General features: G+C 43.3%; 1 protein-coding gene and 1 pseudogene across 2 annotated transcripts; one reads left to right on the forward strand and one right to left on the reverse strand.

Moving 5' to 3' along the window:
• Positions 1 to 4,523: 4,523 nt before the first annotated feature.
• On the reverse strand, positions 4,524 to 12,012 carry LOC127307342 (amine oxidase [copper-containing] zeta, peroxisomal). Of its 2 annotated transcripts, none has more exons than XM_051338077.2 (12): positions 11,565 to 12,012; positions 8,936 to 9,045; positions 8,555 to 8,860; positions 8,105 to 8,217; positions 7,660 to 7,990; positions 7,348 to 7,563; positions 6,607 to 6,843; positions 6,282 to 6,467; positions 5,845 to 5,985; positions 5,351 to 5,619; positions 5,163 to 5,244; positions 4,524 to 5,030 (listed from the first exon to the last, which is right to left on the reverse strand). In XM_051338077.2, exons 1-12 carry the CDS (start codon positions 11,707 to 11,709, stop codon positions 4,914 to 4,916), a joined length of 2,253 nt encoding a protein of 750 aa, XP_051194037.1. In that variant the 5' UTR covers positions 11,710 to 12,012; the 3' UTR covers positions 4,524 to 4,913. The 2 variants fall into 2 exon arrangements, with proteins under 2 accessions (XP_051194037.1, XP_051194038.1); XM_051338078.2 differs by lacking the exon at positions 11,565 to 12,012 and adding an exon at positions 9,135 to 10,219.
• A 445-nt stretch (positions 12,013 to 12,457) lies between these two features.
• On the forward strand, positions 12,458 to 15,537 carry LOC127310339 (uncharacterized; annotated as a pseudogene).
• Positions 15,538 to 26,632: the final 11,095 nt, after the last annotated feature.

Below are 26,632 nucleotides of genomic sequence, written 5' to 3' on the forward strand. Positions count from 1 at the left end.
TGCATCTATTATGGGCATCACTAATTCTATACCAAGCATCTCTCAAACATTCTCCCCCTCGTTGTTTAAATGTACGAACTTCAACTTCAGGGTTACTCATTTTAGTAGTAGTAAATAAAGCAAACTAGATAAAGTAAATGCAAGTAAACTAATTTTTTTGTGTTTTTGATATAGCAAACAAGATAGCAAATAAAGTAAAACTAGCAACTAATTTTTTTGTATTTTGATTTAGTGCAGCAAACAAAGTAGTAAATAAAACTAAGCAAGACAAAAACAAAGTAAAGAGATTGAGAAGTGGAGACTCCCCTTGCAGCGTGTCTTGATCTCCCCGGCAACGGCGCCAGAAAATGTGCTTGATGGCGTGTATTTCACACGTTCGTTGGGCAACCCCAAGAGGAAGGTATGATGCGCACAGCAGCAAGTTTTCCCTCAGAAAGAAACCAAGGTTTATCGAACCAGGAGGAGCCAAGAAGCACGTTGAAGGTTGATGGCGGCGGGATGTAGTGCGGCGCAACACCAGGGATTCCGGCGCCAACGTGGAACCTGCACAACACAACCAAAGTACTTTGCCCCAACGAAACAAAGTGAGGTTGTCAATCTCACCGGCTTGCTGTAACAAAGGATTAACCGTATTGTGTGGAAGATGATTGTTTGCAGAAAACAGTAGAACAAGTATTGCAGTAGATTGTATTTCAGTAAAGAGAATTGGACCGGGGTCCACAGTTCACTAGAGGTGTCTCTCCCATAAGACAAGCAGCATGTTGGGTGAACAAATTACAGTTGGGCAATTGACAAATAAAGAGAGCATGACAATGCACATACATATCATGATGAGTATAGTGAGATTTAATTGGGCATTACGACAAAGTACATAGACCGCCATCCAACCGCATCTATGCCTAAAAAGTCCACCTTCAAAGTTATCATCCAAACCCCCTCCAAAAGGTATTAAGTTGCAAAGCAAACAGACAATTGCATTAAGTATGGTGCGTAATGTAATCAACAACTACATCCTTAGACATAGCATCAATGTTTTATCCCTAGTGGCAACAGACAACACAACCTTAGAACTTTCATCACATCGTCCCGGTGTCAATGCAGGCATGAACCCACTATCGAGCATAAGTACTCCCTCTTGGAGTTACAAGCATCTACTTGGCCAGAGCATCTACTAGTAACGGAGAGCATGCAAGATCATAAACAACACATAAGCATAACTTTGATAATCAACATAACAAGTATTCTCTATTCATCGGATCCCAACAAACGCAACATATAGAATTACAGATAGATGATCTTGATCATGTTAGGCAGCTCACAAGATCCGACAATGATAGCACAATGGGGAGAAGACAACCATCTAGCTACTGCTATGGACCCATAGTCCAGGGGTAGACTACTCACACATCACACCGGAGGCGACCATGGCGGCGTAGAGTCCTCCGGGAGATGATTCCCCTCTCCGGCAGGGTGCCGGAGGCGATCTCCTGGATCCCCCGAGATGGGATCGGCGGCGGCGGCGTCTCCGGGAAGGTTTTCTGTATCGTGGGTCTCGGTTGTGGGGGTTTCGTCACGGAGGGTATTTGTAGGCGGAAGGGCAGGTCAAGAGGCGGCACGGGGGCCCCACACCACAGGGCCGCGCGGCCAAGGGGGCCGCGCCGCCTAGGGTGTGGCCCTCCGTGGCCCCTCTTCGTCTCTCCTTCGGACTTCTGGAAGCTTCGTGGAAAAATAGGCCCCTGGGCTTTGATTTCGTCCAATTCGAGAATATTTCCTTACTAGGATTTCTGAAACCAAAAACAGCAGAAACAAAGAATCGTCACTTCGGCATCTTGTTAATAGGTTAGTTCCAGAAAATGCACGAATATGACATAAAGTGTGCATAAAACATGTAGATAACATCAATAATGTGGCATGGAACATAAGAAATTATCGATACGTCGGAGACGTATCACTAAGGATTTGAGGTTTTGTGGCTCAGTATGTCTCTGGATAGGGGCCGGACATTTGCCCGGATGTTGTCCCAAGGCTGGATTATCCGGGCCGGACAGTTCGGAAATATCCGGCCCCCTCGTTTTTGGCTAAGGACCTGAAGAAAAGTAAGTCTGGATAGGGGCCGGACATTTGGCCGGACATTGTCTTGGTTTTGTCCCTGAGGCCGGATTATCCGGGGGGGGGGGGAGGGGGGGGGGGTTATCCGGCCCTTACTTAGGCCGGAATATCCGGGCCCCCGGAAGCTGCAACGGCTGGATTTCTGAGGGGTATAAATACGCCCCTTCTTCTACCTTGGATGCTTGCTCAATCATTGCACAAGAAATCTGCTAAGCCTCACCTCCATTAGAGCCACCTCAAGAAACACAAGATTTGCAAGATCTCCTTCCTCCCCCAACCAAAGCTCTTGATCTTTGGAGATTCGAAGGAGAAGACACCGATCTACATCCTCACCGAAGCGTTTTTCATTTCCCCCTCTCTTGTTTGAGGGATCTCATGCTAGTGTTCCTTTTTGGTTCCCTAGTTGATTTGTGTTGATGTGTTGTTGTTGATTGTTGTATTGTTACAGATTTGGGAGCCTCCAATTCAGTTGTGGATGTGTGCCCCAAGAACCTTGTAAAGGCCCGGTTTCCGCCTCGAGGAAATCCCTTAGTGGATGTGGGCTAGGCCTTCGTGGCGTTGCTCACCGGAGATCTGAGTGAAGCCTTCGTGGCTGTTGGTTTGGCTTTCGTAGCAACCACACTCCTCCAAACGTAGACGTACCTTCTTGTAAAGGAAGGGAACTATGGGAATCATCTCTGTGTCATCGCGTGCTCCACTCTCGGTTACCTCTATCCTATTCTATCTCTTATATTGCTTAGCTATATCTTTCTTAGTTGTTTGCCTTGACGGTTCATATAGGTAAATTCACTTAGTTGCATATCTAGAGAATTTACCTTTGTGTCAAGCCTAAATTGAAAAAGAACTAAAAATTGGTAGCACCTATTCACACCCCCCCCCCCCCCCGCCCTCTAGGTGCGGCATACGATCCTTTCAGATGGCTCCTCCAACCTTGGAGCGCCGTTGTGGATGCCGCGGATGACGCTCTCGAGGGTGCCGTTGTGGATGCCGCGGATGACGCTCTCGAGGGCGCGCCCATCCCTGTTCCAGCTGTTCGGCCCACCGATGAGGCCGCTGGTGTTGCGCATCTCCATGTCGCATTTGGCCTTGAAGTAGGTGGCCCACCAAGCGTCGTTGTTCTTGGCCGCCCAGGTCGGATCTGCGTCGCTTCGCCTCGCTTTTCGTTGTGTCTGGCGTGCCCGGAGCGTTCCCTATGGGACGGGGGCGGGCTCGGTGCGCCGGACACCGTATTGGGGCGCGCCGAAAAAAATGAGGCTTTGGAGGACACGGCTGAGAACATTTTTTTATCCGGCGCGCTACAAATCATTTTGGGGGACGCTTTGAGGGACGCGACTGGAGATGCTCTTAGTGCCACTATACCGAGATGTGGAAAGGTTCTTCTTTGAGCCCACTTGGGCGCATGTTCCAAAGGCAGCGATATGTACAACATTTTGTTCATAAAAATAGTTGACTTATAAATACTATTACTCTTTCCCTCTATAAAAGATGCAATTTATGTGCATCTCGATCAAGCTAAAAGATGTAAAACAACAGCCGACTTCATTTCCCTTCTTTTAATGTTGTTCCCATCCGGGTAATTTACCCGGCAGTTGTCCATGTACTAAGTACGTACGTAGTTAACTCAAGAGGTAATTGCACACAGGACGAACTCGCCTCCGTTGTCGCCACCCACGAAGAGGAGAAAGGAAAAGAACACAACGTCATGCGTGATTTCTGCGGTGGTTATACAGAGAGAGCGAGGATCTGTTCGCAATTATCTTATTTCTTCAGCGCTGCAATGAAAACCATTATCTCCCAAAACTGCCACGTGTCGCCACCACATTAAATTGTATGAGCTGTGCACGTTCAGAACAAGTTGTTGTATGAGTGGAACAAACTTTGCAAGAAGTTGTATGATAATGCACATACTAAACAAGTTCTTGTACTTGTGGTGCAATTACCTCATATTTTAGCAGTACTGGTAGCGAATTTCAAGTAGCGATGTATTGGCAGATCTGGTATGTCTGAATCGCGGATCCAGTAAGCTGTCCTGACGGGACACTTCAACTGTCCAAGCCACAGAGAGAACCTAGATGCATGCATTCGACGAGTATTCCTCTGATGTCTGCGCTTTTGAAATATTTCTCGATAGAAATTGGACATGGTTGAACAAAAGCATGGATTTTGTAATGCTAATGTATTTGCACCACTGTAAGCATATGACGTGAACAAAATTGACAAATATAAACAGACGAATGCAACATAAAGACGACGACCTTGTGCTAGGTGCAGTGTGCCCAAGAGCGTAAGTGGTGCGGGGGGACACGGCTATGGTGCACTGCACCGGGATAGGATTCCTGCACCACCCCCACCGTGACTAGCATAAAAGCAACGGTACCTCGTGGCCGTGTGGGGGATACGGCAAGCAATGCGAATAAAGCAAAAGGAAACACATACACGTATATAGACGTTTAGCCAGATGGCTTGTCGTGTCAAGTGGAACGCTGAGACCTGCCCAACCCAAAGGCTGGCCCATCTGGCAAGTGAGCTAGCTGAACATTTTTGTGTACCAATTCATTTGCATTCTGGGACAGAGAACTTAACCCAGATTCTGTGTGATGTAATCACCAAGCAGAAATACAGAGTTCAGAAGAACCAAGCAATCGGACGCCACCAAACCAATTCAGCCACTAACACGGCTCAGCTGCGGCGTAATCAGAAGGGCCTACGGAAAGCTAACTCGCAGTTTACAGTTTTCATCAGAAGATCATGGCACGGCAATGAAAAGGAGTAACCACACGTACGATTCTCTGGCTCTTGGGGGCTCACAGCTTTGAAATGAGCTCGGCATGGATCTCCTTTGGCGTCTCGGCTTCCTTAGCGTCCACATCGGATGGAGGAGGAACGTCAATAGCAGGCGAACAGTTGAAGAATCCATGAGGCTGGATAAAAAAAAAAGGGTTTCGTTTGTGAGACCCCTGCTATGAAGAAATCTGAGTTGATCTAGTAAACAGAACAATCTATCTCGAAACCCTCAAGAGTTATGCAGAAATATCTGAAGGCTGGTGAGCTACCATGAGCGTGAAGCCGATGTGTTCCACCGGCATGACAGGCCAGTCCTCGAGCCTTGGGATATGGGTGATCCCGAAAACGTACCTGCAGTTGCCGAATGCAAACAGTTCAAGAGGCGCAGCAGATAAAGCGTTGGGAACCAAAATGAACCTGCAAACCGATACCACCTGGCAGGCGGCGAGAAACGTACCAGAGAACAATGTTGGTTTCCTCTAAGGATCTGTCCTTCTGGACCCATGTAGCTAAACCCTCATGGATGCGTGGGTTCTGATTAGGAAAGTCTCCTCCAGGGAACACTTCATCACTTTTATATGATGTAACCCAAAGGTTGTGCTTCAAAAACCCAGCTCTTCTCAGGAACTTTGCCTCGGGCAGGCAGAATGGCAGACAATTCGAACCAGGTATGAGCTTGTAACCTGTTGGTTGCCCAGTACGATTTACGGTCCTTGTGTTCCTTACCTGATCAACACGCAAAGAAGAGCTTATCAAAAAAAAATATATACTAGGGAAGTAACAATGTAACAGAAAGTTCACAATCCAAATGCTTAATTGATGTGTGGTTCAGAGGCAGAAAATAATAGGCTGAAATGTCACGTGCGCTTTTACATAAACACATTCTTGTAGATAATCAAAAGCAACACAGAGAAGTTGTGAAAAGTAAAGAGATCTTTAGCATGCACTTACAATCCAATGTCGTGCAGATGAAGGATCACAATCCCGCATAGCCTGTAATTCAGACTTCAGAAGCTCTTCTTCGGCGTAGAAGGCACTATTATGCACATTATTTGGGCCTGCACTTTCTACTTTAACATTTACCTCAACCACCTGTAATGGAAAACGAAACAATAGTACCAAAATCATAAACCAGATAGCAATCCAGAGAAATACATGTTCTTCGTGCAGAGTAGACTTCGATAAAATTAAGCTTAGATCTTCATCTACTATATGAGCAGGCAACACAAAATAAATGGATATAAAAATTAACAAGTCAAAAGGACATATCCCAATAATATGCTGGAAGAAGCTGATGGAAGTTCCAAAGTACGATTGAAAGATCTTGAAGCAAATTTATTTTATTACCACATAAAAGGCCTACATTACACTGCAGGAAAGAAACCTACCTGGTTATAAGCCTCATAAGGTTTGCAGTCCACTGCCATGTCCATACGGGCAACAAAGAAATGTTGATGGACTGGTGCGTACAAACTAGGAGCAATAGTTGTGCCATATTTCCTTTGTTCCCCAGGCATTAGAGCTCCCAAGCTGAGAATTCCAGTAAGCTTTACCTCAGATTCTATCTTACCATCCTGCAACGAAGAAAATACATATCAATCACATAAGGAAAAGCAACTATAATACAACTTGACATAAATACTCTGTTTTGGAACTGGAGTTACATAGAATTATTGTTACACTACTTCAAGAAAAAGGTAAATAGATGCTCACTTGATAAAAGTGCCAATAAAAGCAATATTCGTAGTTAGCAATTGTGCATATGAATGACACGGTTAGCCTCCTTGATCGTCTAACTTCGGTTAGTCCTGTTCTCCAGTCTTGATGTTTCCAGAGGATTCCATGGTCCTCCTCATGTAAACATACACAATTCTCAATTGTCTCCACGCCACCAGTAAAATTTGTAAAATGTGCATCAAAATATTTTATGTAACCCAAGCAATCACATCCCTGCACAAATCAATTAGCAACACAGTAAGATTACTTAGCGAAAAAGAAAAAAAAAAGAGGAGGTTAATTGAACAGCCCTTTGAGTGAAAATGTGCAAAACTTCTTGGCAAGGACCCTACAATTCAAATGAAGATTCACCAACATTTTGAAAAGATAGTCCCTGTGTAATAAACTGGACATACAAAATTGCATTCATAACTCAATTATGTTAAGAGCAATAAAAATGATAAATTCTCAGAATTTCATAAACTAAAAAGTATGAACAAAGGAACAAGACAAAATTATTATCAAGAAAACTACACAGAAAAGTTATTATTCCTAGTAAATTACTCTTGTTGCTTCAATCTGCACAATTCTTCAGAAAATACCGAGTTGAATTGAAACACAACCAGGAAGACTTGCATAACAGCATAGTTACAGTGGGGAGTAGTTTGATTGTACTCCGTACTATTTATGTCCCCAGAATCGAAATGAAAACAGGTTCTCAGAAAGCAGCTAGCATACCTTCTTAAGGGAGTGTGCATTCTTTCCAAGCCCATCTTCTCCAGCATCAAATGCATTCTTCCGGTAATGTGGTTCGTTCGGATCTCCATAAGGAACAACCATTTCAACAAAACTCAGCCTGTGAGCAATAGGACGGCGTCCACGGTTTCCATCAACGTATGCAACAGAATGGATAACTAAACCTTCCTTGGGGGTGAAGCCAATACGAAAGTTCCACTGGTCAACAGAAAATATGCAAGTGATATTTCTATACCAGGTTCTGTTAAATATTAGCTCAAACAATTGAAAACATAAAATATACAATCTCTTTACCTTCTGCCACTCCACAAAGGAGCCTGTAATACGGAAACTTGGGCCTTCAGGTTGACTGATGATAAGAGGCTTCACATCGCTTCTATCAACACCACCTCGTGTCTCTCCAGGAGTGTAGTTTCTCAAATGATCTGGTGGTGGGAGAGGGACAAACTTCCTATCCTCAAACTCTAGTACGACATTATTCTGCATATCAACTATAATATGGATCCCTTCAACAGGACGAGCATATCCATTCTCCATAGGGCTATCGCTTTCAGTTCTACAATAGATCAGAGGCTTGCCAATTCTTCGACTGGGAGCATCAGCATCACTGTAATAGCCTGCACACCTATATTTTTTAGCAGAAGAGTTCATGTTCAGAGTTCGTTTGTCCACGAATGGCGTTGAAAGATAAATTTTGAGTAAAACAATTAACTACAGAAATAATTTGGACATAGCTTACCATGCATCTACCATGACGAGCTCCATGTCATCAATGCCTCTTTTCTTCATGGCTTCAATAAAAGGGGGGAAATCTTTTACAGTAGCTTCACATTCAGCATATTCCATCGCATCCTGCAAACCAACCATACCAAACTAAGTCTAGCACTTGACCTAATACAAATAGAATGGTAGATAGGGCAAAATGTCTACGGTGCACCACTACCTTAATAAGCTTATGAATTCGAGTCAAAACATTCAGACAGTTATGGTAACGCTAGTGCAATAAAATGCTAATACCACAATTCACCAGCAAGAATTCAGAAGGGGTAATCAAGTAAATACCAGCATTAAACCACATGGTCGTTACACAATAAACTTGACCTAAATTGACATAAGTGTTAAATGAACTGCCTAAAATGGTCAAACCAAGAAACGAGTAGTCCAAACATCTACAGAAACATAAATATACCATTGCAGGCTGAACATCTGGAACAACTTCTGATGATATAACCTTGCCTCTGTGGTGTCCACCCCTAGTAGCAGCATGCACTTCAGACAGTTCTACAACCCAAATACTAGTTTCGTTTGTTTGTTTGTTGTAGACGACAAGCCTGGCCCTCCTAGGTGGAAGCCTGCTTGGGATGACAGGACCACCTTTGGTTCTGGGAAGCAGAGATGGTTGGAATGGTGGAAAGAAGTATGCATCAGCTAATGCCACAACATTCTTTTCTGGCTCCAGGAGCACAACTTCAACAAAGCGCATGCTGTCTCGTACCTATAATTTTGGAAGTGTCATGTTAATTATATATTTCAAGCATGTGCTGACAATTGAGTACAAAGGTTGACAAACTTCCGGAGTTCTTCCAGCAGCTCGAACAGTTGCTACAGCCACAGCAATTTCAGCAGCAGATAATGGGTCTAGAGGGTGGCTTCTCTGGGCCCTCGTCATAATTGGGATTCCTGCAATTTAAGACAGACATTACAGTTTTTAGACGAGACAGAACATCACACAACAAGTCTGCAGTGAAGAAGGTGATGATCTTGCTAACCTGGCTAAACTCCAAGGTTTAAGTTCAAGAGAAAACCATCAAACTTTCCAAATATGCAAGTTGTGACAGGTGCAAGGAATGGCATAGAAATTGCTAGTTGGGCTTTACTGAAATTCAATTAGGAAGGGAAGGATACAAACTATGTAACAAAAAAAGGCCAATGACACAAATATTTCAGAAGTATGCATGAGTGTGCCATACAACAAGCACACTGAACTACTCCCTCCATTTTGTAATTCTTGTCGTGGTTTCAGTTCAACTTTGAATAAAAATCAAGACAAGAATTATGGAACGGAGGGAGAATGAAATAAGCAAGCCTATAGAACTCGTAGGTTATCTGTATCAAGCATTTCCACTTGGTTAATTGGCAGATTGACACCACCGAACTAGTTTACATGCCTGGACCTGGGTTACCTGTGCACTTTCTAATTGCACCAAACGGTAAACCGAATGGGCTCATTGCAAATCTTAAAATACTATAGTATCCAACAGTAATCCACATCTTCCTTCCCAAATTCCCTTTCAATTCCGATTCTTCCAATTTCAAGTGCTCAGTGAAAAGGAAAAGAAGCAGGGTAAGAAGGAACAATGTAAGCGAATAAAACGATGACAGTTACAAGTTAATAGCCATTTTCTATTCACTACATGGACATAATTAGCTGCACATTAGCAGTTGTGCCTCCAATAAATTTAGAACTTGGTCATTTTCAGGGATAATCAAAACATAGTTAAAAGCCAATGAAACGACAGATATAGCTTTAAAATTATAATCAAGCATAACAAAGTCAAGTTTCTCAGTCAAAAGGAACTCCTGATTTCTAATCCAGTTATCTGTTGATACAAATTAATTCATGCTAGAAACAGATAAGATGAAAAACGAGAGCAGATTTGGTGCACCTGAGCACCAGTGCTCCTGGTTTTTAAAATATTTGAAAATTATATTTATATGTTTTAAAAAATTATAAAATTTATTACATGAATACATATACATGTCCTGAATAATTATGCGAAATTTTCGTAGAAATTGTGTTGTATTTTGAGCTACAGGAAAATAAACAAATTTCTGGCTGTATGCATAGGTTTTAAAACACATCTTTGCCAGAAACTTGTCTTCTTCGTATAGCTCAAAATACAATATATTTTTTCCTGAAATTTCTACCGTACCTTAGCAATAGGTATATGTAAATACGTATTTAATTTCAATTTTTTTGAGTCTCATAAATATGTTTTTGAATTAAACAGGGAGCACTAGTGCTCATGTGCCAAAGACACTTTCCGATGAAAAACATACAATTGCTGTTACATGATTCCCTTCTCGGGGAAATTATAAATTTGCTTAGACATCAGAAACCTGCAACTTGGAGCAGGTGGGCAGTTATTTTTCTCGAGCACGCATCCAGAAGGTAGGTAATTAAGAAAAGACTAATCCACATAGGCCTCATCTAAGTAAGCACTCACGACTAGCAATACACTTGTGTATTAGCCCATCACCGTCACAGGAGACCCTACCGTCAGGAGTAGTATAATATGTGCACAGCATGTGTTTGAGCCATTTGTGTATGATTTGGTGCCACCTTCCATGCAAAACATTCTAAGTGGTCCCATATCCTCAATAGCCAAAAAAAACGTTAGTGTGCATTCATAAAATACATCACTATCCCAATCTCCCTTTACTTCCTAGCCATATCACGTCGATGTCAGCATAGACTAAACATCTGCAAGTATCGTCAAAGTAGACAGTTGGCTGGGTAAATTTTGAGCTAATATTCCTATTCTGAGCAGTGAGCGCTCACTGCTCTATCACAGGTTTATTTCAGAGAAAATCCATGTTGCCAGCCTAGCATCATTGCAGTGAGTTGCGGCAACATTCTCCATCGGCTATTGTGCTAACATTATGTTACAGTGTGTTGCAGCAAGCAAACGACAAGGTCCTGGGTTACTATTATACAGTTCAGGCCTGATACAGTTAAGTCCAGCCATAAATCCATAATAACCACCCGGCAACGCCTGCAACAATACGATTCACCACAGATCCAACGCAAATTCAAACAAAATATGCTGCCACTTTTTTCTAAGATGGTCCATGTTATAAGTTGTACGAGTCACGCCCAGCTTCTGAAAGTCAGTACAAACCGTATGCAAACATATACACCAATCAGATTTCGCGAGAAGTGATCGCGATCAGCAGAGCGCTACCTTCTAATAATAAGATCTACTACTACTAAAGCACGTCACACTCCGCCCCGCCCTAACATTTCCTGGAACACACCCCCAACCAAATCCAGAAATAATCACGTCATCGCGTATCTGGCATTACGAAATCCAGCAAAGGACACGCGCGTGGCGTGATCCGGGTGAACACAGAGCAGAGCAACAGAACAACAGAGGGAGGCGAGCAGTAGTACGAGTTCACGATCGTCTCGCATCTACCTTTGGCCAAGGCCTTGGCGGTGGTGGGCGAGGAATCCGCGACCTCCTCCTTCGCGGCGCCGCCCTTCGCCGCCGCGGGAAGCGCGACCTTGCCGGCGGGAGCGCCGCCGCAGCACCCCTGCGCCTTGTCCTGAGCCGCGGCCATGGGGGAGGGTTTGCAACCTGACCGCGCCCGTACGCCGCCCGCCTCCTCCTACTCCACGCCTCCGGTGGCGGCAACGATCGGGTACGCAGCGCTGGCCCCTCCGCCTCCTCCTCCTCGGCTGCTTCCGCTTCCTCGCCTGGGCCGTGGGGGTTTGGGGATTGGGGTTCCGGGGAGGCTACGCCGCGGAATGGGGGTCGGGTCCCGGCCGGGAGACGACAAACGGCGGAGGCGGAGGAGGGGTTTGAGGGTTTTGGGATTTGGGTGCTGTGCTTGGCTTTTTGGGTTGCCGGTGATGACCGGCGAGGTGAGTGCGGAGGTGGGGGGCCTTTATAAAGGTGCCTGCGCCAGTTGTACAGTTGGCTTGCCTGGCAGATGATTTCTGCAGCGGCTTCCAGACGGTGTGTTTTGGTCATACACTTTTTCCGTTTTGATTGATTGAAACGTCTCGGTGATATACACGGGTGTACAATGTACATATATCTCAACGCGTATTCTTGTATTCAGTTTTTTTTGGAGATGCTCGGTGTGCGTGTATTCAAAAAACATAAAGAGACTAGAGGGTAAGAATCCCCTGGCTTATTTTTATAGAAAAAGAATTTATGAGTACAAACTAGATTTGCAAGCGCAGAGGCTCGAACCCAGACGGGCTAGCACCATGGGCGGCGCTACGTGTATGCTGGTATATGCAATTGAATAAGCAGAAAAAAAATTGAGTACAGGGAATATGTGGCCTGTTAGCCCAACCTCAGCGCTTCAGCCCAAACCAACGTGACCACTGCTGCGCTCTCTGCCTCTCTCGCTCACGGTTCGCACGAACAGAGCACGCAGGGGTCAGGGGAGAAAAGAGAAGCGACACGGACGGACAGCAAGCCAGCAACCCTAGGGCGATTCAGTCGATCCAAGCGGAGGCGGCGGCGGGCCGGCGGCGTGGCGCGGCTACGAACAGCGGGCGACGGCCGGCGGCCGGCGAACCAGCAACCGCGGCGCGGCGAACGACCACCAGCGAGCGGCGATTCGGCGACGCGATGTCCAGCCAGAGCCAGAGCCACGGCAAGGGGAAGGGGCCGACGGGCAAGGTAATATTTAGACCTCATTTTCTCTCTATTTCTTCAGATTTCGGTCTAGATTTAGGCCTTGTTTCAGGATATTGTTACCAGATGCACATTTAGTTGCTAGTTTTAGGATATTGCTGCTAGATGCAAGTTTCTAGTTTGAGTAATTTCCTTAAATTTTGGTTTGTTTCATTTGTATTGTAGATGAAAAAGAAAAGTGCTGCTGATAGTGCCATATTTACAATGTGGGGAAAAGCTTCAAAAGCAAAAAAGATTGATGAAAGATCAACACCTAGTCAGCCTGAGAGTAGTCTGCAATTGGTTCTATTTCAAGCACCGGATGCAGGACTTGAACCGGAGAGCAGCGGCGCAAACCCAGTCCCAATTATGGTAGATAATGAAGAAATTGATGAAGATGATGATGAACCAACACAAGCTGATTTGGGGGCACTTGAACATGATCCTGGGAAGCGAATTCCCATCTCAAGGTATGCTGTCAATGACCAAGATAGAGTGAGGATGAGATACATTGAGTTGGGGCCATGTCAACCAAAGAACCATAAGTTCAAGGTTACAAAAAAAAGTGGAATGGACCGTCGCTTTTGCCATTCTTGGTTTAAAGAATTTCCATGGATTGAATATAGTGTAGAAAAAGATGCTGCTTTCTGCTTTGTTTGCTACTTGTTCAAGGATAGAACAAAAAGTCCGGGTGGAGATTCATTTGTGAAGAATGGGTTTAGGAATTGGAACATGAAAAAGAGATTGGTGAAACATGAAGGTCAGGTTAGTAGTGCTCATTGTGAAGCTCAAGAGAAATACGATATGTTCACTACACCGTTTGCATCAATCCGGGAGTCTCTTGCTGCAAACACGTCCCAATATAAGGCTTTGTATCTTAAGCGTTTGACATGGACACTCAAGTGTTTGAGATTTCTATTGCGTCAAGGCTTGGCATTTAGAGGACATGATGAAAGTGAGGACTCAGTCAATAAAGGGAATTTCCTTGAGCTTTTAAATTGGCTAGCGGGAAATTTTGAAGAGGTTGACAAGGTGGTTCTGAATAATGCTCCACATAACTGCAAGATGATTCACCATGATGTACAACAAGAGCTGATAAAATGTTGTGCACAAGAGACTACAAAACGAGTCATTGAAGAGCTTGATGGTGGTCAGTTTGCCATACTTGCAGATGAGTCTAGTGATGTGTATCAGAATGAACAACTGGCTATTTGTTTGCGTTTTGTTGATAAAAAAGGAAGGGCAGTTGTAAGATTTCTTGGTGTTGTTCATGTTGCAGATACTACCTCTTTGACACTTAAGTCTGCAATTCAACAAATGCTAATGAAGTACAATCTGACCTTTGCAATGGTGCGTGGGCAAGGATACGATGGAGCTAGCAACATGAAAGGTAATGCTAATGGCCTGAAAAAACTGATCATGGATGAGTCTCCTTCTCGCCTACTATGTTCATTGTTTTGCCCATCAACTACAACTAACTCGTTCTTGTTGCTAAGGAGAGTGGTGATTGTACTTGGTTCTTTCAACAACTTGCAAACTTGTTAAATGTTCTTGGCATGTCTTGCAAGAAGATGAGGATGCTTCGGATTGCTCAAGCCGAAGAACTGATAGCTGCATTGGATTTGGAAGAAGTGGAAACAGGGACTGGGCAGAATCAGGAAATGGGTTTGGGAAGGCCATGTGACACACGTTGGGGCTCTCACTTCAGAACTGTGAACCGTGTCCTATCAAATTATGCTGCAATAAAACGAGTACTCAGGAAGATTGGAGATGAATACCATGGCGCGGAGGCTCAAGCGGCTCTAACTGTGGAGACATCATTTGTGTCATTTGAGTTTGTTTTCATGGCACACTTGATGCAGGAAATCTTTGGATACACAGATGATTTGAGCAGAGCTTTGCAAATGAAAGAGCAAGATATAGTTCATGCTATTGAGCTAGTTGATTGCACAAAGTTTTACTTGCAGGCATTGAGGTCTGATCCTGGATGGGACGATTTTCTTGTGACGGTAACATCTTTCTGTACAAAGCATAGGGTCAAAGTTGTTGATATGAATGCTCGTTACTATCCTGTTGGGCGACCTAGAAGAGTTGGTATCCATAACGGTGCAGATAATTACCATCGCTTCCATGTTGATATGTATGTGAGTGTTATTGATAGGCAGATTTCGTGCATTTGCTGCTTATGATAAAAAGAAGTTGGTTAATCTTGCTTCAAAGTTTTATGCTACTGATTTCTCAAGTGATGAACTGGCAAGACTTCCATGGCAATTAGACATGTATATTTGTCATATGCGCAGAGATGGAAGGTTTACAAACTTGAAGAGTATAATTGAACTTTCAGCTATGCTTGTGGAGACAAACAAACATCAACAATACTTTCTTGTTTACAAACTTCTTAAGTTGGTACTGATTTTGCCAGTAGCTACTGCTAGTGTTGAAAGGGTATTCTCCTCAATGAACTATGTGAAGAATAAGCTAAGAAACAAAATGAGTGATGAATATTTGAACAATGCTTTGGTTACATTTGTTGAGAGAGATTTTTTCAATCAAGTGAAGGATGAAGATGTCATCAAAATATTCCAACAAGGCGATCGGAGAGTTACATGGTAATAGGATCAATTATTCTATCAAGAAAAGGTACTGCTTGTATGCCTCAATGCAAATGATCAGTTGTATTTATTGATAATTACTATGGATTTATGGTTTTATGAACTTATATATTTTGTGTTGTTATTTGACTAAAATATTGTTGGTACTAGTGAATGTGTGGTCATATGCCATATATATATACTATATAGCTGTTATTTTGTTCACATTGAGCTTTGAGCTTTTTTTGGGGAGGGAAATGAATACCCTTCACCCAATTCCTGGAGCCGCCGTTGGCTAGCACGCATCAGCCCATGCTAACCATCCCGGCTACACCGTGGTTCTCTGTGTGCGTGTATTCACATGTGTACGTGTTTGTATTTATTTGTGAACATCTTTAGCACTCCATGCTTGCAATTATCAAGATATACGTGTTTTTTTATTTCTATTTTCGTGTTCTCGGGTTTTTAGTTGTGCTCAGTTTTTCCCAGCCGCTTAATTTTTACTCAGTTTTTTTAAGCCCTTTCTGAAACCCTTACAAGGAGTTCAGACGGGAGGAATCCCGTTAAGTTGACCGTTAATGGGGCCGCTGTTGGTGCCCCGCAGTGGACACGTCTCCACTTATCCAGATCATCGTGGGATCCACAACTTGTCCACGTTAGCGAGCCGGACTCACAGCCTACCCAGGTGACTGTTCCAAAATGGGAGCCCGAGCCAGCCCCGTGCCCGTGCCCGTGCCATTGCTTCCCCTTTCTTTCCCCGCACCCCATTGTTCTTTTTCTCCGCCAGCGGCAGCCCTTCTTCGGCAGGCGGGTGATATCTAGTTTCTATTCGACCTCCCGTTCTTCATGGCCGCATTATGGATCCATGTCTTTGACAAGATGCCCTGACTGCCCACGCCAGGAACCTCTGAAGCGGTCGATCTGTAAGACGGACAACAATGGCAATCGTGGACGTGAGTTCCTTGCATGCGAGAGCTTGCCATATAGAGAGGGGGATAAGGTTAGATTTCACTCCAATTGCTCTGTTTTCTCTCGATTTTCTTGTTATTCCCTCGAATTTGGGATTTAGAATTCACGTTGTTGTTTTCAGATCCTGAAGAAATGCAGGTATTTCGAGTGGATCGATGTGTATGTTCAGAGGATTCAATTGCAGGAATCAATTGGCGCTATTGGGGAGCACAATTTGGGAGGGGGGGCTTGTTGTAGATAATGCGGCGGACAGAGGAGCCGTTCCGATTATGTCTAATATTCCCAATGCAGAACTGGTGAAAGTGAAGGGAGAACTAAAGAAAATGAACAAGCAGTTAAGGCAGCTGATCGAGTTGAAGAAATAAGCTAATCTGATTACTGGTTTTTTTTGTTGTATAATTGCGATCGGATTCTTATCATTGCTCATCAAGCGCTAGAAGTTGTTACAAGGGATCTCTTGTTACAAATCCATTATTCTGTTACATGTACTTGTAGTTGTTTTCAAAGTTAGTGTGTGCATTCACCGAAATTACCAGAAAAAATAGGTGTTTGAGAATATAGGAATGCTAAAGATAGTTGATAATTGTTAGAGGGGTGACAAATAATGCATTCACCGAAATCCCACAAATATGTATGTCTCATGTTTATACCAAAATTATACCATTTTTGGGACGTTTCAAATAACCAAAACTATATCCCAAACTATATTCCCTAAAAGAAAAGGAATGCTAAAGAAAGTTGATAATTGTTAGAGAGATGACAAATAATCCATTCACCGAAATCTCCCAAATATGCCAAATATGTATGTCTCATGTTTCTACCAAAATTATACCAATGTTGGGCCCTTTCAAATTACCAAAACTATATTCCCTAAAAGAAAAGGAATGCTGAAGATAGTTGATAATTGTTAGAGGGGTGACAAATAATCCATTCACCGAAATCCTCCAAATATGTAAACCTCATGTTTATACCAAAATTATACCACTTTTGGGACATTTCATGAAGGAGATATGCCCTAGAGGCAATAATAAAGTGGTTATTATATATCTTTATGTTTATGATAAATGTTTATATACCATGCTATAATTGTATTAACCGAAACATTAATACATGTGTGATATGTAAACAACAAAGAGTCCCTAGTATGCCTCTTAACTAGCTTGTTGATTAATGGATGATTAGTTTCATAATCATGAACATTGGATGTTATTAATAACAAGGTTATATCATTGTATGAATGATGTAATGGACACACCCAATTAAGCGTAGCATAAGATCACGTCATTAAGTTATTTGCTATAAGCTTTCGATACATACTTACCTAGTCCTTATGACCATGAGATCATATAAATCACTTATACCGGAAAGGTACTTTGATTACATCAAACGCCACTGCGTAAATGGGTGGTTATAAAGGTGGGATTAAGTATCCGGAAAGTATGAGTTGAGGCATATGGATCAACAGTGGGATTTGTCCATCCCGATGACGGATAGATATACTCTGGGCCCTCTCGGTGGAATGTCGTCTAATGTCTTGCAAGCATATGAATGAGTTCATAAGAGACCACATACCACGATACGAGTAAAGAGTACTTGTCAGGAGACGAGGTTGAACAAGGTATGGAGTGATACCGATGATCAAACCTCGGACAAGTAAAATATCGCGTGACAAAGGGAATTGTATCGTATGTGAATGGTTCATTCGATCACTAAAGTCATCGTTGAATATGTGGGAGCCATTATGGATCTCCAGATCCCGCTATTGGTTATTGGTCGGAGTGAGTACTCAACCATGTCCGCATAGTTCGCGAACCGTAGGGTGACACACTTAAAGTTGGATGTTGAAATGGTAGAACTTGAATATGGAATGGAGTTCGAATATTTGTTCGGAGTCCCGGATGAGATCCCGGACATCACGAGGAGTTCCGGAATGGTCCGGAGAATAAGATTCATATATAGGAAGTCATTTTATAAGATTTAAAATGATCCGGAAGGTTCTATGGAAGGTTCTAGAAGGTTCTAGAAAAGTCCGGAAGAAACCACTATGGAAGGCGGAGTCCCAAAGGGACTCCACCTCCATGGCCTGCCAACCCTAGAGGGGGAGGAGTCCCAAGTCGACTCCCCAAAGGGGGCCGGCCACCCCCCCACATGGAAGGGGGGAATCCCACCCCAAGTGGGATTCCCACTTTGGGTAGGTTTCCCTATCACATGGAAGGTTTTGGGTTCGGGTCTTATTCGGAGACTTGTAGTCCAACACTTGGGGCTTCCACCTATATAATGAGGGCCAAGGGGAGGGGGCCGGCCACCCCAACAACCACAAGGTGGCCGCACCCCTATAGTGGCCGGCGCCCCCTCTCCCCAAACCCTAGCCGCCCCGCTCCTCCACTTCCCGCACGCTTAGCGAAGCTCCGCCGGGTTTCTCCACCACCACCGACACCACGCCGTCGTGCTGTCGGATTCAAGAGGAGCTACTACTTCCGCTGCCCGCTGGAACGGGGAGGTGGACGTCGTCTTCATCAACAACCGAACGTGTGACCGAGTACGGAGGTGCTGCCCGTTCGTGGCGCCGTGATCAAGATCTTCTACGCGCTTTTGCAAGCGGCAAGTGAACGTCTACCGCAGCAACAAGAGCCTCATCTTGTAGGCTTTGGAATCTCTTCAAGGGTGAGACTCGATAATCCCCTCGTTGCTACCGTCTTCTAGATTGCATCTTGGCTTGGATTGCGTGTTCGCGGTAGGAAATTTTTTGTTTTCTATGCAACGAATCCCTACAGTGGTATCAGAGCCGTGTCTATGCATAGATGGTTGCACGAGTAGAACACAATGGTTTTGTGGGCGTTGATACTCTTGTTATCTTTAGTTGAGTACTTTGCATCTTTGTGTCATAGTGGGATGAAGCGGCTCGGACTAACTTTACATGACCGCGTTCATGAGACTTGTTCCTCGTTCGACATGCAACTTGTATTGCATAAGAGGCTTTGCGGGTGTCTGTCTCTCCTACTATAGTGAAGATTCAATTTACTCTTATATTGACAACATTAGTATCAACGTTGTGGTTCATGTTCGTAGGTAGATTAGATCTCTCTCGAAAACCCTAAACCACGTAAAATATGCAAACCAAATTAGAGATGTCTAACTTGTTTTTGCAGGGTTTGGTGATGTGATATGGCCATAATGTGATGATGAATATGTATGAGATGATCATTATTGTATTGTGGCAACCGGCAGGAGCCTTATGGTTGTCTTTAAATTTCATGTTGAGTAGTATTTCAAAGTAGTTGTAATAGTTGCTACATGAGGCGAACAACCATGAAGACGGCGCCATTGACCTTGACGCTACGCCGACGATGATGGAGATCATGCCCGAAGATGATGGAGATCATGTCCGTGCTTTGGAGATGAAGATCAAAGGCGCAAAGACAAAAGGGCCATATCATATCACATATGAACTGCATGTGATGTTAATCCTTTTATGCATCTTATTTTGCTTAGATCGCGACGGTAGCATTATAAGATGATCCCTCACTAAAATCTCAAGATAATAAAGTGTTCATCCTTAGTAGCACCGTTGCCAAGACTTGTCGTTTCGAAGCATCTCGTGATGATCGGGTGTGATAGAACCAACAAGTGCATACAACGGGTGCAAGACATTTTTGCACATGCGGATACTAAGGTGGCCTTGACGAGCCTAGCATGTACAGACATGGTCTCGGAACACGTGATACCGAAAGGTAGAGCATGAATCATATGGTTGATATGATGAACACTTTGAGTGTTTTCCATTGAAATCACACCTTGTCTCGTGATGATCGGACTTAGGTGCGGTGGATTTGGTTTGTGTGATCACTAAGACAATGCGAGGGATATTGTTTTGAGTGGGAGTTCACCTAGATTTTTAATTATGTTGAATTAAAATTTGAACTCAATTTGTCATAAACTTAGTCTAAACTTTTGCAAATATATGTTGTAGAGATGGCGTCCCCAATTAATTTTAACCAGTTCCTAGAGAAAGAAAAACTTAAGAGAAACGGTAGCAACTTCACCGACTGGTTCCGTCATGTGAGGATCTTCCTCTCTGGTGGAAATCTGCAATTTGTGCTTGATGCACCGCTAGGTGACCCTCCTGCAGAAACTGAAACCGATGAAGTAAAAGCTGTTTACGAGACTCGAAAAACTCGGTACTCTCAAGTTCAGTGTGCCCTCCTGTGCAGTCTAGAAGCCGATCTTCAAAAACGTTTTGAGCACCATGATCCTCATGAGTTGGTCAATGAGCTGAAAGCTATATTTGAGACTCATGCGGCCGTGGAATGCTATGAAGCATCGAAACACTTCTTCAGCTGCATGATGGAAGAAGGCAGCTCCGTTAGTGAGCACATGCTCGCAATGACCGGGCATGCGAAGAAACTCAGTGACTTGGGAATAGTGATTCCTAACAGACTGGGGATTAATCGTGTCCTTCAATCACTGCCACCAAGTTACAAGAACTTTGTGATGAACTACAATATGCAGAACATGAACAAGGAGTTACCTGAACTCTTTGGCATGCTAAAAGCTGCTGAGATTGAGATCAAGAAAGAGCACCAAGTGTTGATGGTCAACAAGACCACCAGTTTCAAGAAACAGGGCAAGTCTAAGGGAAAATTCAAGAAGGGTGGCAAGAAAGCTGCCACGCCTCCTGTGAAACCTAAGAACGGCCCTAAGCCTGATGCTGAGTGCTATTACTGCAAGGAGAAGGGACACTGGAAGCGTAATTGCTCCAAGTATCTGGCTGATCTGAAGAGCGGCCTTGTCAAGAAAAAGAAAGAAGGTATATCTGATATACATGTTATATATGTTTATCTCACTGGTTCTCGTTCTAGTACCTGGGTATTTGATACTGGTTCGGTTGCTCATATTTGTAACTCGAAACAGGAACTAAAGAATAAACGAAGACTACTGAAAGATGAAGTGACGATGCGCGTTGGAAACGGATCCAAAGTCGATGTGATCGCTGTCGGCACACTTCCTCTACATCTACCTTCGGGATTAGTTTTAAGCCTAAATAATTGTTATTTTGTACCCGCGTTGAGCAAACATTATATCTGGATCTTGTTTAATGCAAGACGGTTATTCATTCAAGTCTGAGAATAATGGTTGTTCTATTTTTATGAATAATATCTTTTATGGTCGAGCACCTGAAAAGAATGGCTTATTTCTGTTAGATCTCGATAGTAGTGATACGCATATACATAACATTGATGCTAAGCGAATTAAATTAAATGATAATTCTACTTATATGTGGCACTGTCGTCTTGGTCATATTGGAGTGAAACGCATGAAGAAACTCCATACCGATGGATTACTTGAATCACTTGACTTTGAGTCACTTGATAGATGCGAAACATGTCTAATGGGAAAAATGACTAAGACTCCATTTTCTGGTATGATGGAGCGAGCTACTGACTTATTGGAAATCATACATACCGATGTGTGTGGACCAATGAGCGTAGCATCGCGCGGTGGTTATCGTTATGTTCTAACCTTCACAGATGATCTGAGTAGATATGGGTATATCTATTTCATGAAACATAAATCCGAAACTTTCAAGAAGTTTAAGGAATTCCAAAGTGAAGTAGAAAATCAACGTAACAAGAAGATTAAATTTCTACGATCTGATCGTGGAGGTGAATATCTGAGTTATGAGTTTGGCATGCATTTAAAGAAATGCGGAATACTTTCACAATTGACACCACCGGGAACACCACAACGAAACGGTGTGTCCGAACGTCGTAATCGAACTCTCTTAGATATGGTTCGTTCTATGATGTCTCTTACTGATTTGCCATTATCATTTTGGAGTTATGCATTAGAGACAGCCGCATTCACTTTAAATAGAGCACCATCAAAATCCGTAGAAACGACACCGTATGAATTATGGTTTAATAAGAAACCTAAGCTGTCGTTCCTTAAAGTTTGGGGTTGCGAAGCCTATGTAAAGAAGTTACAACCGGACAAGCTAGAACCCAAAGCGGAGAAATGCGTCTTCATAGGATACCCTAAGGAAACTATAGGGTACACTTTCTATCACAGATCCGAAGGCAAAATCTTTGTTGCTAAGAACGGAACCTTTCTTGAGAAAGAATTTCTCACTAAATAAGTGACTAGAAGAAAAGTAGAACTCGATGAGATTGATGAATCTATACTCGTTGATCAGAGTAGCGCAGTACCGGAAGTTGTACCTGTACCGCCTACACCGGTAATAGAGGAAGCTAATGATAATGATCATGAAACTTCGAACGAGGAAACTACTGAACCTCGCAGATCGACAAGGGAACATGCCACTCCTGATTGGTATGATCCTTGTCTAAATGTCATGATTGTGGATAACAATGATGAAGACCCTGCGACGTATGAAGAAGCAATGATGAGCCCAGATTCCAACAAATGGCAAGAAGCCATGAAATCCGAAATGGGATCCATGTATGATAACAAAGTGTGGACTTTGGTAGACTTACCTGATAGCCGAAAGGCTGTCGAGAATAAATGGATCTTCAAGAGAAAAACAGATGCTGATGGTAATATTACTGTCTATAAAGCTCGACTTGTCGCAAAGGGTTTCCGACAAATTCAAGGAGTTGACTACGATGAGACTTTCTCACCTGTAGCGAAGCTAAAATCTGTGAGGATTTTGTTAGCAATAGCTGCATTTTTCGATTATGAGATTTGGCAGATGGATGTCAAAACGGCGTTCCTTAATGGAGACATTGAGGAAGAGTTGTATATGGTACAACCCAAAGGTTTTGTCGATCCTAAAAATGCTGACAAAGTATGCAAACTTCAGCGTTCAATCTATGGACTGAAGCAAGCATCAAGAAGTTGGAACCGACGCTTTGATAAGGTGATCAAAGACTTCGGTTTATACAAAGGTCATGGAGAGGCCTGTATTTACAAGAAAGTGAGTGGGAGCTCTGTAGCATTCCTGATATTATATGTAGATGACATATTATTGATTGGGAATGATATAGAACTATTAAGCAGTGTAAAAAGTTATTTGAATAATAGTTTTTCAATGAAAGACCTTGGTGAAGCATCGTATATATTAGGCATCAAGATTTATAGAGATAGATCAAGACGCCTAATAGGGCTATCACAGAGTACATACTTGGACAAGATTCTAAAGAAGTTTAGAATGGACGAAAGTAAGAAAGGGTTTTTACCTATGTTACCAGGCAAGGTCTTGAGTAAGACTCAAGGACCGGCTACGGCAGAAGAAAGAGAAAGGATGAATAATATCCCCTATGCCTCGGCAGTAGGATCTATCATGTATGCCATGCTATGTACTAGACCGGATATAGCACATGATGTTAGTTTGACTAGCAGATATCAAAGTGATCCAGGAATGGAACACTGGACAGCGGTCAAGAATATCCTGAAGTACTTGAAAATAACTAAGGATATGTTTCTTTGTTATGGAGGTGACCAAGAGCTCGTTGCAAGCGGTTACACCGATGCAAGTTGGAACAATGATCCTGATGACTCTAAGTCACAGTCTGGGTACGTGTTTATATTGAATGGTGCTGCAGTAAGCTGGGCAAGCTCGAAGCAGTGCACAGTGGCGAAGTCTTCAACAGAATCAGAGTACATAGCGGCTTCAGAGGCTTCATCAGAAGCGGTATGGATGAAGAGGTTCATTGTAGAGCTCGGTGTGGTTCCTAGTGTATTGGACCCACTAGTCATATATTGTGACAACATGGGTGCCATCGCCAATGCACAAGAACCAAGGTCACACAAGAGGCTAAAGCATATCAAGCTGCGTTACCACTCGATTCGCGAGTGCATCGAAGATGGAGAAGTAAAGATTTGCAAAGTACACACTGATCTAAATGTAGCAGATCCGTTGACTAAAGCTCTCCCTAGGGCAAAGCATGACCAACACGAGAATGCCATGGGTGTTAGGTATATTACAATGTAATCTAGATTATTGACTCTAGTGCAACTGGGAGACTGGAGGAGATATGCCCTAGAGGCAATAATAAAGTGGTTATTATATATCTTTATGTTTATGATAAATGTTTATATACCATGCTATAATTGTATTAACCGAAACATTAATACATGTGTGATATGTAAACAACAAAGAGTCCCTAGTATGCCTCTTAACTAGCTTGTTGATTAATGGATGATTAGTTTCATAATCATGAACATTGGATGTTATTAATAACAAGGTTATATCATTGTATGAATGATGTAATGGACACACCCAATTAAGCGTAGCATAAGATCACGTCATTAAGTTATTTGCTATAAGCTTTCGATACATAGTTACCTAGTCCTTATGACCATGAGATCATATAAATCACTTATACCAGAAAGGTACTTTGATTACATCAAACGCCACTGCGTAAATGGGTGGTTATAAAGGTGGGATTAAGTATCCGGAAAGTATGAGTTGAGGCATATACATCAACAGTGGGATTTGTCCATCCCGATGACGGATAGATATACTCTGGGCCCTCTCGGTGGAATGTCGTCTAATGTCTTGCAAGCATATGAATGAGTTCATAAGAGACCACATACCACGATACGAGTAAAGAGTACTTGTCAGGAGACGAGGTTGAACAAGGTATGGAGTGATACCGATGATCAAACCTCGGACAAGTAAAATATCGCGTGACAAAGGGAATTGGTATCGTATGTGAATGGTTCATTCGATCACTAAAGTCATCGTTGAATATGTGGGAGCCATTATGGATCTCCAGATCCCGCTATTGGTTATTGGTCGGAGTGAGTACTCAACCATGTCCGCATAGTTCGCGAACCGTAGGGTGACACACTTAAAGTTGGATGTTGAAATGGTAGAACTTGAATATGGAATGGAGTTCGAATATTTGTTCGGAGTCCCGGATGAGATCCCGGACATCACGAGGAGTTCCGGAATGGTCCGGAGAGTAAGATTCATATATAGGAAGTCATTTTATAAGATTTAAAATGATCCGGAAGGTTCTATGGAAGGTTCTAGAAGGTTCTAGAAAAGTCCGGAAGAAACCACTATGGAAGGCGGAGTCCCAAAGGGACTCCACCTCCATGGCCGGCCAACCCTAGAGGGGGAGGAGTCCCAAGTGGACTCCCCAAAGGGGGCCGGCCACCCCCCCACATGGAAGGGGGGAATCCCACTTTGGGTAGGTTTCCCTATCACATGGAAGGTTTTGGGTTCGGGTCTTATTCGGAGACTTGTAGTCCAACACTTGGGGCTTCCACCTATATAATGAGGGCCAAGGGGAGGGGGCCGGCCACCCCAACAATCACAAGGTGGCCGCACCCCTATAGTGGCCGGCGACCCCTCTCCCCAAACCCTAGCCGCCCCGCTCCTCCACTTCCCGCACGCTTAGCGAAGCTCCGTCGGGTTTCTCCACCACCACCGACACCACGCCGTCGTGCTGTCAGATTCAAGAGGAGCTACTACTTCCGCTGCCCGCTGGAACGGGGAGGTGGACGTCGTCTTCATCAACAACCGAACGTGTGACTGAGTACGGAGGTGCTGCCCGTTCGTGGCGCCGTGATCAAGATCTTCTACGCGCTTTTGCAAGCGGCAAGTGAACGTCTACCGCAGCAACAAGAGCCTCATCTTGTAGGCTTTGGAATCTCTTCAAGGGTGAGACTCGATATTCCCCTCGTTGCTACTGTCTTCTAGATTGCATCTTGGCTTGGATTGCGTGTTCGCGGTAGGAAATTTTTTGTTTTCTATGCAACGAATCCCTACATTTCAAATAACCAAAACTATATCGCAAACTATATTCCCTAAAAGAAAAAGGAATGCTAAAGAAAGTTGATAATCGTTAGAGGGGTGATAAATAATCCATTCACCGAAATCCCCCAAATATGCCAAATATGTATGCCTCATGTTTATACCAAAATTATACCACTTTTGGGACGTTTCAAATTACCAAAACTATATTCCCTAAAAGAAAAGAAATGTTAAAGATAGTTGATAATTGTTAGAGGGGTGACAAATAGTGCATTCACCGAAATCCCACAAATATGTATGCCTCATGTTTATGCTAAAGATAGTTGATAATTATTAGAGGGGTGACAAATAATGCATTCACCGAAATCCCACAAATATGTATGCCTCATGTTTATACCAAAATTATACCACTTTTGGGACGTTTCAAATAACCAAAACTATATCCCAAACTATATTCCCTAAAATAAAAGGAAAGAAAGTTGATAATTGTTAGAGGGGTGACAAATAATGCATTCACAGAAATCTCACAAATATGTATGCCTCATGTTTATACCAAAAGTACACCACTT

The sequence above is a fragment of the Lolium perenne genome, chromosome 6, assembly GCF_019359855.2.
Source record: "Lolium perenne isolate Kyuss_39 chromosome 6, Kyuss_2.0, whole genome shotgun sequence".
Taxonomy (NCBI): domain Eukaryota; kingdom Viridiplantae; phylum Streptophyta; class Magnoliopsida; order Poales; family Poaceae; genus Lolium; species Lolium perenne.